The 12,339-nt window shown below is 39.6% G+C and overlaps 1 protein-coding gene across 2 annotated transcripts in view; it reads right to left on the minus strand.

The window, feature by feature from the left end:
• Positions 1 to 1,096: 1,096 nt before the first annotated feature.
• Positions 1,097 to 12,339, minus strand: part of sh2b3 (SH2B adaptor protein 3) — a 57,131-nt gene continuing 45,888 nt past the window's right edge. For both annotated transcript variants that reach the window (XM_062417566.1, XM_062417567.1), the window contains exons 3-8: positions 12,134 to 12,235; positions 10,666 to 10,754; positions 7,353 to 7,444; positions 6,789 to 7,003; positions 6,238 to 6,415; positions 1,097 to 5,447 (exon numbers count right to left, since the gene is read on the minus strand). In XM_062417566.1, the coding sequence (XP_062273550.1) occupies positions 5,083 to 5,447; positions 6,238 to 6,415; positions 6,789 to 7,003; positions 7,353 to 7,444; positions 10,666 to 10,754; positions 12,134 to 12,235 (1,041 nt within the window). In that variant the 3' untranslated portion in view covers positions 1,097 to 5,082. The remainder of the gene's footprint in view (positions 5,448 to 6,237; positions 6,416 to 6,788; positions 7,004 to 7,352; positions 7,445 to 10,665; positions 10,755 to 12,133; positions 12,236 to 12,339) is intronic.

The raw sequence follows: 12,339 nt of genomic DNA on the forward strand, positions 1-12,339 counted from the left end.
GCCTCCTGTGGTTGTGTTGCTTTTTTTTTTCCCCTTGTCTGGCAGAAAAATTTGAAACAAACTCACCAACAAGCTATAACACTGCATACATGTTAATACGTCAGTAATATACAGGTAGAAATTAGAATACTTTTTACTACAATTTGCTGATATGTATTTTAATGTCAATGAAAAGACCAAAATCAACACTATCCTGGTATAACTGCAGTGTGGTTAAAAAAACTACTGATACAAGCTGTTATCTGTGTTTATTTACAGCCTCATGAAGCTAATAAAATGACTCCAAACCTGGTTTTTCTTTGAAGATCCCATCGTAATGCCGTTACAATGTAAGTGATGGCGGCCAAAGTTCAGTCCTCCTCCTGTTTAAAATGTATTTAAAAGTTTTATCTGAAGCTAATATGAAGCTTAAGCCGTCCAAAATGGGTCAAATCAAGTTTATCTTTCAATTTTTGTCTTTTTATTGCCAAAGTTCCTCTTTTTGTTTCTATACTTCCACTGCAGCTCAACAGTGAATAACAGAAAAGAGGGAATTCGATGCTAAAAAGACTGTAAATGTGACAGATATCCACTTGATATGACTTAATTCAGACTGCTAAAGCCTCATATAACCTTCAGATACATTTTTAATTGTGTTTTTGCACAAAATGACTGTGTGGACACTGTGGATTTTGGCCCTGTCTCTTACATTAAAAGCACATTTGAAGGATCTTTTAGTAGCCAGTATGAACAGGAGGAATGATGACAGTGAAGATAACCTTTCAGTGTTGGAAACCTGACTGTTGTTTTAAGATAGACTTGGAAAAATTGTTACCCTATCCTTGAATATCTTCATTTATATAAAACTATTTGGTAGCTAAAGGTTCTAATCTTCTTTTGGTGAGGTGGGTTTACTGTCTTCTGTTGACATTACACACTGTAAGAACAGTTTATCACGTTTCTCAGCTTCATCCCACCACCTGAACAGTGATTATCTTACACTGGTTCATTTCACGCTCCGTATCTTGTACAGCCTGTACTAAAAAGGAACAAGACAACACAGACTCCAGACAAATCAAACTGATGATGTGATTTTTTTTTTTTTGGTTAGGTTTATTTTACAAAAAGTCAAATATACAGTTGATATATATATATAATATAATTTAGAATGCTTACAACTGAAAGGGATGCAAACACGATGACAGATTTAAAAGCTCTGTTGGGTTTTTTTTTCCGTCGGCTGTTGAGGGGATGTTGGATTGAACTGGAATGTTTACAGTGCTAAGTTAAACAGAATGAACAGTATTGAGAACACATTACATTCATCAACTGGACATTTAGAAAAAACAAAAACAGGGAGACTAAAGGTGTGGCTGGAACAGATGTTGAATAAAAAGACACCTGAGGTACATGGGGGGGAGGCGGGCAGGGGGGATCTTTTCTAGCATTAACTCGACTCCTGCACAGACAGAAATAAAAAGCCATGAAGCATTACAACAATGTGGTAGCCCTGGTTTTAAAACTTGCATTTTACATTTTTTTTTGTCAAGGTAAATTTGGCATTCATCAAATACTTTCTCTTCTGTCTACAAGCAGGTGCAAACATTACATTTGCATGCTTATTTCATCCATTTAAGAAGCCTTTGATTGCTCCCTACAAACATCATTAAGAAATAATTATATTAAAAAGGTGTGAGGCATGGGGGCATCTCAGATATTGCACGACAAGTTCTGCACCACATCACACCCTGAGCTTTTGAAAAGGGGAAAAGCAACAGCAGCTTTCTGGCAAAGGCACAGTCATTCTCCCTTCAAACGGAAAACAAATTTATTTTTTTTAAATTGAGCAAAGAGAGGGGGACTGATAGTCAAACTAGTTACTGATACCGTTGCTTTCCTTTAGCAGAAATAAAACCAGAAGGGTGATTAGGGCTGCGATTCGTTTAAACTCAGGCACATTAAAAAAAAAAAAAAAAGAAAAAATGGCAGGAAGACCAACCGTACTTTTGCCAAAACGTCTTTGTTTTTGTTCCCCTTATTAAAAAACACTTTGAAGATGTCAGTCTTGATCAATGACGATTCATTTCTTAGAGAACCATTGTAAAAAAAAAAATAAAAATAAAACAAAATGTTCCTTTGGTAGACAAAGCTGACTTGAGAGGAGTAATCACGGCTGACTTGATCATGTTTGTTTGGAAATTGAGTTGCATTTATGCGTTGCTCTTATAAAAACTAAACAGAAGTGAGAGAAATGAGGGCACAGAGACAGACAGAATCTGGTCTAAACCTACGTCAGGTGTAGGCTTATCCAAGGTAAAATCTTAATCAACTGCTAAGTTAGTGTTAAAGCGAGGTTAGAAGATAAACAGACAAGTCCTAGCACACTATTTCCCAAATATGTCTGGCCACTACTGTGAGTGAAGCTTCAGTTAATCCAAAAATAGGAGAAAAAAAAAGACAATTTGATGTTTCATCTTTGGGGGAAATGTACATTATTACTACTACTACTGGTCACTGTTCGTGTGATAATCTTCATCGGTTTTCCAGAATAATAAAAAAAAAGAAGCTTTTAAGGTTTCTACGGCAAGAGGAGAGATAAGGCAAATAAAAAAATCTGGTGGTGTCCACAGGCTGATCTTTTCATTTCTGGCTCAAGACAGAAACACCAGCAGGTTTGGATCAGTTTTGGTCACATGTCAGCTCTTTTGGGAAAACTCAGACCTGGAGGCAACAAACAAACTGGACACCAGAATAGACGTGGAAGGACACGCTTGCTTTGGTAAAAGCTTGTTTGTTTGGTGTATGAAAAAAAATGAAAAAAATAAAAAGACAAAATGTACACCTGAGTAAAGTGATATAGATCTGTTTTAGTCAGTGCAGCTTTTAAATTGGTGGTTCGAGACAATCTTCAAAGGCACCTCAAATTATTGATTGGTAATCCAGTTAAAGGGTAAACATAAAACCAGAGGACAAATTGCACTGAGGAAATATGTGATCATTGGTTTGTAAAAATAGTGTAAAAATGTATTATTGCTGTGTCCTCTTTGTTTTTATCTATTTGTCGTTGTGGTGAAGTTGCAGGAAAAAAGAAATACTTAAATAAAAAATAATTAATGCTATGAGTGTAAAAAGTAGAGTCAGATATGATGCCACTCCCACAATTGTAAGAAAATGTTTTTTTTAATTATTCTATTTGTGTGACTTCAGTAATGTCACTCTTAACATTTTAAATCTAAAACGTTAAAAATCACATCGCTGAAAGGACAACACGAGATTGAATTCCTGCTTCTTGTTGCCCTGTACGTGGAGTGTTTCCATCTCTCAAGTGAATCCTCTCAACTTCATGTATGTTATTGGGTGCCTAGTTTTTTGCTTTATGTGTGCAAAGTGCACCCTGGGGTGCCAAGCATCACTTTTGGTGACACAGAAATTCTTTATATGCCACCGCCCTCAATAGAAAGGAAGTATAATTGATATGTCATCATTTGTAACGCTCGGGATGACATTAACTTAATTACACTCGGCCGGCGTTCGGTGCCACAGAATACATTTTCTGCATTTCTGGTACTATCAACTGGCATCCTGAACAGAGACGCTGTTGATAGAAACACACTTCTGACTGCATTTTGTGGCAGAAATATTATCTATCTACGACTCAGAACACTGTTAAGCATCAGGAAAGATGATATCAATTCATCCATCCATTTCTAAACCACTGTTCAGTTTTGCAGGCTGGTGATAATATCTACACATATTACGTCCGTTTCTCTGAATTTTAGCAGTCTGTGATGCCAAGTGACACTTCGCGCTTGCCCAAAAGTTCATTTTGTGCACATAATGCCTTTGGTGCTTTAAATATATAAACATATATACTACACTACCTGGAGAAAGGTTTCTTCAGAGTACGTAAGCGCAGAGTAAACTTGGTTCCGCTGATTTACAACAGAACAAAAACACTCTGATTTTGGAAAACCTGCGAGTGCTGGGACACAAACTCACAGGCTGACTCGGAGGTGAATATTGTACCAGACTGAGGTCAGCGCGATCATGCTGACAGACGACACTTTTCACTTCTCGCGTACTGTATGGACACATCTGACACACGCAAACAGCGACGAGTTCCCACGGCTTCAGGTACAAACTGATGAATGTTGATAATTTTCCGTCATTCTCTGGAATTGCTTCGGTGATGGTTTCGGGGAGTAGTCGTGGAAGCGGGTCAGCTTCCCAACTGACTTTAACCAAGTTTACTTCTTTTTACTTTATTTTTTACTTTATTTTTCTACAAAAGAATCTGTGTATAGAAAAAATACACATTGTTTCCAAAGTGCACTGAAAGCATTGTGCACTTAAATGTAAGATAATGTGCAAGAGGAGGAATATCTAATAGAGTGTAGACACTCTCCAATTGAGTGCTTTTTGTTTGTGTGTTTGTATAAAAGGTGAGTTTGCTCCACACGGGGAACTTTGTGTGAAGAGTAAATGTCTTTTGAACATTTTTAAAGGAGCGCTTGATTTAACTCATTTTACAGGCACTGCTTTCCCATCACTGCTTCAGGTTAAGTGCCAAAGAAGTTAAATCAAGCACAGCTCTGTGAAATCACCTGGATTCAAACTTTGTAGAAATATTTTTTGCTCGGGCTTGAGGACAGCTACACACGTGGCTCTCCCTCCCTCTCTCACACACAACCTCAACATCATTAAAAACAAGAATAATCATCATAGTCAACACTGTTATAAAACTCCCAAAAATACATTCACTGTGGACACTCGGGGAGGGGGTGGAGGTTGTGAGGATCTGACGCTGGTAAACACACACCCAGCACAGACCTAGTGAGTGTGAGTGTGTGTTTCTGTGTGATATACACACTGCCGCGCATTCATCAGACAAAGACTTACACGCTCAAGTTCATGAGTCTGCTGTAATCATGTTACTATCATGTGCTCTCTGAGAGTCTCGTACACCCACGTGAAGCTGGGTGGGGCAACAAAATACGCCTGGATGATGTGTGCATGATCGTATGCGTGAGTGTGTGTGAGCGTGTCGGCTTCACAGGAGACTGCCGTCTGTTGGAGGTGATGGAGGCGGGTGACTCAGTGGGGTCAGAGCAACATGTACTGGTTGTCTATCGCCCGCTTTCGGTTGCGCTCTGGCTCCAGCTCATAGTCTGAGTCCCGCTGAGGGATGATGGAAGTGCGGGGGTTGGTGTGGCGAAGCAGGGGCGCCCTGCCCACTGACTCACTCCGACGCAATGGAACAGGGGCTGATGTAGGAGGGGCAGCGTTGGCGCGAAGAAATGGGTGGTTTCCCGGCTGGGAGACGGAGCTTGGACTGGAGGTGGTGCTGCTGGTGGAGGAGGAGGAGTGGGGCTGGCTGGAGTTGCGAGCCAGGCTGCAGTGAGCCAAGTTGGGCTCCGAGTTCCAGCGGTGCAGGGAGAAGGGGACCAGGAGAGCGTTGGAGAGCTGACCTGAGGAAGAGAGAGGAGGAAATCAGACATGCACAATCACACAAGATCATTGGATTGATGTCATTAAAGGATAACTCTGGTTAATTATAGTTTTGATCGTCAAGTCTGTGAGTAATAAGATGACTGTAATCATTAAGTTCATTGCTGAGATATCTGATGCATCAATGTTAAATGGTAGATAATAAAACAATAAAATGATAACATGAACTGTACTTTGTAACATCCATCAAAGTTTACAAACTGACCTCTTGATTAACCTACTTTGATTAGTACAGTTGTGCACAGTTTCCTGCATAATGAAGGGTTAAATCCAGTATTTCATGCATTTTTTACTTCTACATGAAGTAATTTACATCAGCGGTTCCAAACCTTTTCTCCCTACTTCCAGCCTCTCGTCACAGGCTGCTTGTTATCACTTCCATCAAAGAGTGATTTTCCCTTATAACCTTTTATAAATAATGGATTCAGTTTGAGCACATTCAGAAAATGTAAAACTATTCGGTATTTCACAAAAAAAGGAGGAGATTCTTGAGAAAAATTTGTAAAATACTTTTGTGACCCTTCAGATTGATCGTTTGACTGCTTGTGTTTCCTGCGTCGTCAGACTTTGTTGTAGCTAATGCGATTACTTTGGTTATATATAATGTTGCTAAAACCAACATCAATGATGGCCACACCTGCAAAAACATAACTTGTAATGTTGATTCATAAATCAAGACCCCGAGATCACTGGCAACACAGACATCAATATTTTTTCAGTTTGATGAAGAGATATGAAAGAGAGTGTTACCCTGTGACGGAGGGCTGGAGCCCGCCACTACGAAGCTGGACAGCGTGACGGCACCCGCGGCTCCGCACTCCAGAGGGATGGGGAAGAGGCGGAAGTGACTGAGCATGTCCATGACGGAGGGGAAGCGCAGGTGCTGCACCCTGCACTGACCCCATTCTGTTAGAGAGAGGCGCAGGTGCTGCAGAGAGACACAGACAACAAGCAAAGATGTTTAAAAAATTTTTTACACTTTTTGAACTGGAGCTGAAAAATGCCACTTCCTCCTCACACCACTGGTCTGTGTTCACGCTTGTTTTAAATGGTTCATATCAGCTGTACGTTTGCATAATGCTACCTTATCTTACTTAAGTGTTTACCACAGTTGCCAAGAAATGATGTTGGCTCCCATTTTGACATGCACAGAGAAAAAGGAGAACAATGTGGGTTTGGAACAAGCGTTCATTCATACAATATTACCCAATTTTTTAGGTGAACCACTTCTAGATGTGGACTGAAGGGCCAGTGTGAATGCAGACTAAGTTAATCAGATAGTATATGTTGCAAGTCCGTACCTTTGCTTTTCCTTGGTAGTTAAACGTGAGGACGTAGTCTCCCCTGCGAGTCTCGCTCTGTCGGACCAGAAACACTCCATGTCCCTCTGGTCCAGAGCTCTGAACCAGGTAGGCTGCCTTGACCCGGGAGATGGGCCCATGGAACCAGGGGTAGGAGAACAGGAAGTGATCGGTCTTCTGGACAACCTGTTCTGGCGGGGCGAAGGTGAGGGGAACTGGAGGGAAGAACAGAGACACAAAGTGTTTCATTATCGATTAATCTGCCAGTTATTTTCTCTACAAATCAAAAGACACAATTAGTCATAAATCATAACTTCAAAACATCTTTTAATTAATAGGGCTGCTATTAAACTCCTTCATAAAAACAAGGATTGTGTATTTATTTAAAGCAGCAGACCAGCAGGGGTTAAACGTTACGTCGACATCAAGGTGTTACATTTTGCCACAGAAATGTTAAGTTGAAGTTTTAAGAGTAACATTTTTGAGATATACAAACACACAACTACATCCTGATTGTAGGATGTAACCACCCCCCCCCCCCCCCCCCCCCATCCCACCACTCACTGTGACTTCCTGACTCTGAACTCCCTCTGTGATTGGCTGGAACAGAGCTGTCAGCTGGAGAGGGGAGGGGCTCCAGATCCACACTGCCTGACCTGAAGGACGAGAAAACATTCAGGTTACACACACAGACACACACACACATCTCATCATGGAGCCCTGAAGAGGAACATTTCATAATTATTTAATTCAATAAAAAGTAATTTGTCCCATTTGTGTCACTATCTTTCTTTATCTGAGAGCTTCAGCTCTGCCTGTGCTGGGAAATCAGCATCTTCTTTCTGTTTTAAAGTGAGAAGATATTTAAGTTGGTGTAAAATTAAGTGCTGAAGCTACAAATGTCAAATGTCATTTAGCAGCTGTAATTACATCAGTGTCTCAAAATAAATGTGTTGATGAATTAGTGGCGTTAACATGCTACATGCAGCACTCTTATTAAGTGTAGAGCAACAGAGATGGTGAAAAGAAAAAGAGAGAGGCGTGTGTGTGTGTGTGTGTTTGTGTGTCTGTTGGTGGGGTGAGTCTAGTGAAAATGGAGGAAACAGCAGGCTGAAGGAACACAAAGACACAGAGCAAAGACAGGAAGTGAGTCCAGTTCACCAGTTCAGACTAAGACTTACTGTTCTTCTGTTTCACCACACATACGAATGCACACACACACACACACACACACACACACACACACACACACACACACACACACACACACACACACACACACACACACACACACACACACACACACACACACACACACACACACACACACACACACACACACACAGTATGAGCGTGTACACACAGAGATGAGAACAGGAAAGGTTAAAGAGGGAAGCCAGAGCAAATCCTGCTAAAATGCTGACTTGAGTTTGCAGCACTCTGCATAACAGGAAGACAAGTCTCCTTTCTCCTCACGCTGTGTGTGTTCTTGCACTTCGATCTTTGTAAGAATCATTTTGGGTTTTTATTTGCTATAAATGAGGTCAAACGGACATTTTGGCTTCCAGGATTAGATTGTTGATATCTCTATATTCTCATTATTAGCAACAAATCCCATACAACGATCAAAACCAACACTTAAAAGATTCTACTAACAAGTGTTGTCTATATAGCTGAAACCTGCCATGAAAACCTACTCACTAAAGGACCAAATGTGTATTAATCTAACACTGAAAATAGTCCCTCAAAAACTGTTCAGGTCATTTTTGCTACAACCTGCAGTGTCTACCTGTTTAAGAAAATTATTTAGTGTTTTATACATATGAAACTAAATATTGGTAATGTGTTTCTGAGAATTTATGTCTTTAGTAGGAAGAAGTTGCACAGACAGGGTAGAGAAGACCGATAATAATGAGAGACAGACTAACACACTTTGTTTTCTTCATGTCTTGACAATGAGGAAAACTTAGACTAATGGCTGCCTTATATTTAAAGTGGCTATGATTTACATTTTCTGTAATAACAACGTATCAAATGACCGTGTAATGTCAGAGGAGCTCATTGTGATGAACCTACAGACAATTATCATCGGACTCTGCTGCTCCTCTCGACTTTACCGAGCTTTAGAGTGAGTTTCAATTAATAGTTTAGCCGTTTGGGTGCAACTTTCAGAGAAAAAGCTCTAAAAAGCCACTGTACACTACCTGCTCAGCAACAAACCACAAACAGACACAGATAGTGACGAGCTGGAGAACAAAGTGGCGCATTTAGCGGGGAGAGACCAAAATATGGATATGGAGACAGAAAACGGGCGTCCCAACTTTCTCCCAGAAGAAAGTGAGAGTTTCGGAGCACAGATTTCTTCTTGTCATAAATAAACTTGCACGCGGTTTGAAATGTTTTGATAAAAGGGAGGAGTAGAGAAATAAATTATACAGCTTGATAAAGTATCTGAATAAACACCAAATTAAAGAGTGAACTCTGACCTTACCTCAGAGTGTGTGTGTGTGTGTGTGTGTGTGTGTGTGTGTGTGTGTGTGTGTGTTCTGTGTGTGTGCACGTATGTGTGTGTACACATTCCAGACATCTGCAGAAATGGTCTCCGAGTCCTCCCCCACACTTCCTCTCACAGTCCAAAACCCCAAACACACACATGCACACACGCACACACGCACACACACAGTTGTATGTATGCTCTAACACACAAGATCAAACTTATAAAAGCTTTAATAGCTCATAAAGATTAGGCTGTTTGAAAATTACTATTCCTGTCATTTGTATTACAGTATTGATTACAGTAACAAAGAGTATTAATTGACATGCTAAACTTTCCATAACAACTTCTCTCAGGACGTCTATCTAATCTAATTGTTTTCCTTTTTTTGTGTGATTTCTTGCCCCTTAATTCCCCATACCTCCTGAATTAAACACTGAACTTAGGCAGCAATCTGCTATCTGAGTGGACCTTTAATTATGTTAATTTATTATAATCAAACCAAGTATCAAGTATACAGTCAGGTGTAATCTTAATTTCTTATCTACCAAAAATGTTTATTCTGTTTCACAGCTCTCTTCACTTCAATCAGAAAAAAAGTTATATACAAATTATTGTATTTACTCATTTTTAAAACTACATTCAACACTCAAGACATGACAGAATACTCTCCAAACCAGATGTGTTAACTCTCAAAGCTTTAGTGTAAATATTAAGTCCACTCATGACCATGATGAATCATAATTACCAGAAATATTCAAACTATATACAGGTTGAAATCTGATCTGAAGTGTGTTGAGCTCTAAAGCAAACTGATGCAAGCTCAGGAATAGGCAAACTATAATTGGTATACACACACACACACACACACACACACACACACACACACACACACACACACACGTTCCTCCACATATACACATACTCTAGAAAGTATTCTCACTTGTATTTGCAAACACATAACTCAGCATAAGTAAACATCCAGCACGCCCACAAACACTAAAAACTGCCAAAGTCCAAGTGCTAAATGTTTCCACTCCGAATCCCAATAAAACGCTTCATTAAGAGAGTCAGATGACTTTATATACCGATTGTGTGTGTGTGTGTGTGTGTGTGTGTGTGTGTGTGTGTGTGTGTGTGTGTGTGTGTGTGTGTGTGTGTGTGTGTGGTTAAGATTAAGATAAATTACAGATTACGTGACTCCATTTTGAGTCAGGCTCAGATAGAAATATATGATGTCGAATAAAATTAATGTTTAGGTCTTTAGTTCAATTTGTAGTCACGGAAATTAAACATTTTTAGAGCTGGATCACATTTGAAAAATAAAATAATGAGTTTAGTAAGTCTTTGTGTGTGTTTGTGTTATATTGGAGAGCTTCTCACCTGTTGCTGATACATTCCTTTAGCTCTGTGGTCCAGGAGCTGACCTGCTGGTCGTTGTCTGTCTCAAATATCAGACTACCTCGATTAACCTGCAGACACAAAGAAACATAAATACACAATGTTTACAATATATATCCCAAATTATTTACTGTAGACACTGAGCCACAATTTAAGCCAACATTGCTAATGAAAGAAGTTTTTCTGCTGCTATACATAGATATACATCACACATACTGACAGCACATATGTAGAGTGTGATATTAATATTTCACCTGTTGCTTAGTTTTATTTCTAGCAAAGATTTGTGTATTTTAATGATGAAAGCAGTTTAAGAGACAAACCACCCAATGTATATTCTGAATGAACTTTATTGCCATTACAGCGAAAGGTGTTAGGAATGTGCTTTGCTGAGCTCATTGTGCAACAGGACCGACTGGACAAATTATAACACTGAAAAAAACATAAAAGGCATGAATAAATAAAAAAACATAATATAGAACTGCATAGGAAACAAAAATCTAAAAACAACATGTGACTTAAAGTGTCAACGGCTTACATTTAAGGTTCAAATAACCTCAGGAAATCGACTTTGGTCATCTTTACTGCACCGCAGAGGGCATTTCCTCAAATAGGAGCGATGGTAACAGTATTCAGTTCGCGTCACTTTTGTGAAGCAGAACTTTAGAAACTGAAGAAAGTGATAGCAGAGAGTGACCAGCAATTTTAGATGCAGCCTATATTTTCTCTAATGCATTCGTTTCAGTGGTCTTCAGGTAGTAGAGATAGAAAAAGTCAGCACACCTTTAACCACTGATGAGCAAAACTGCGACCAAACACTCGCCTCTGCGGCTGTAAAAGTGTGTAGTTGGTAGCTTCACTGTGAACTGAAGTTGTAAACATCTTCAGCATTCATGTTGTTTACAATAAACTGCAATGGTGTCAAGTTTTCACAGCTGAAACACTTTTTAAAACACTAACAAGTCCTGTTCTTCTCCATTTACGATTAGCAGTGACACAATTTTCTTAAAACACAAATTCAGACTCTGACAAAACTTCATAGAGGACAGCAGAGCAACTGAGGCCGTGCATTAAGTCATATTTTGGTGAAACAATGATTGTTTGAAGTCGCTTTGGCTGTACTGGAAATCATTAAAACCAACATGTTTCAAGTCACTGTTTGGAAGCGAGAAACATTCGAGCCTACGGGAGGTGATAAAAGCCTTGGGTGGAGTATCACTTCAAGTCTAAACAGCAAAGTCTAAATTAAAACTATTTGGTGAGTTTTGTTATGAGATAATATGACACGAGGATTGTCTTGTTTCCTCTTCATGTTGAATTGAGGGTTGAAGATGTAAGCGCTGTGGATTAAAACATCTCAGCGGGTCGAACTGTAAACTGTAACTCAAGGTTTTCATCCTTTCATCAGACAAAGTTCAAACAGGGGAAAGAATTTTATTTCCGTACACACCTTTAAAACAAATGTGTTTAAGTTGTCGGGCATCTCCAGCCGGGTGCAACGACGGACTTCTTGGATATCTGAGCAGTGAGTCGTCAGCTTGGGACTGGAGGCCTGAAAAACACGATTGAAGACATGATGACTGTCAGACAGATCAGACATTACTCATGAAAAGTGACAGAGAAGAGCAGAGAAACAGAAAGAAGAAACAGAAACAC

The sequence above is a fragment of the Scomber scombrus genome, chromosome 4 (assembly GCF_963691925.1).
Source record: "Scomber scombrus chromosome 4, fScoSco1.1, whole genome shotgun sequence".
In the NCBI taxonomy this organism is placed as follows: Eukaryota; Metazoa; Chordata; class Actinopteri; order Scombriformes; family Scombridae; genus Scomber; species Scomber scombrus.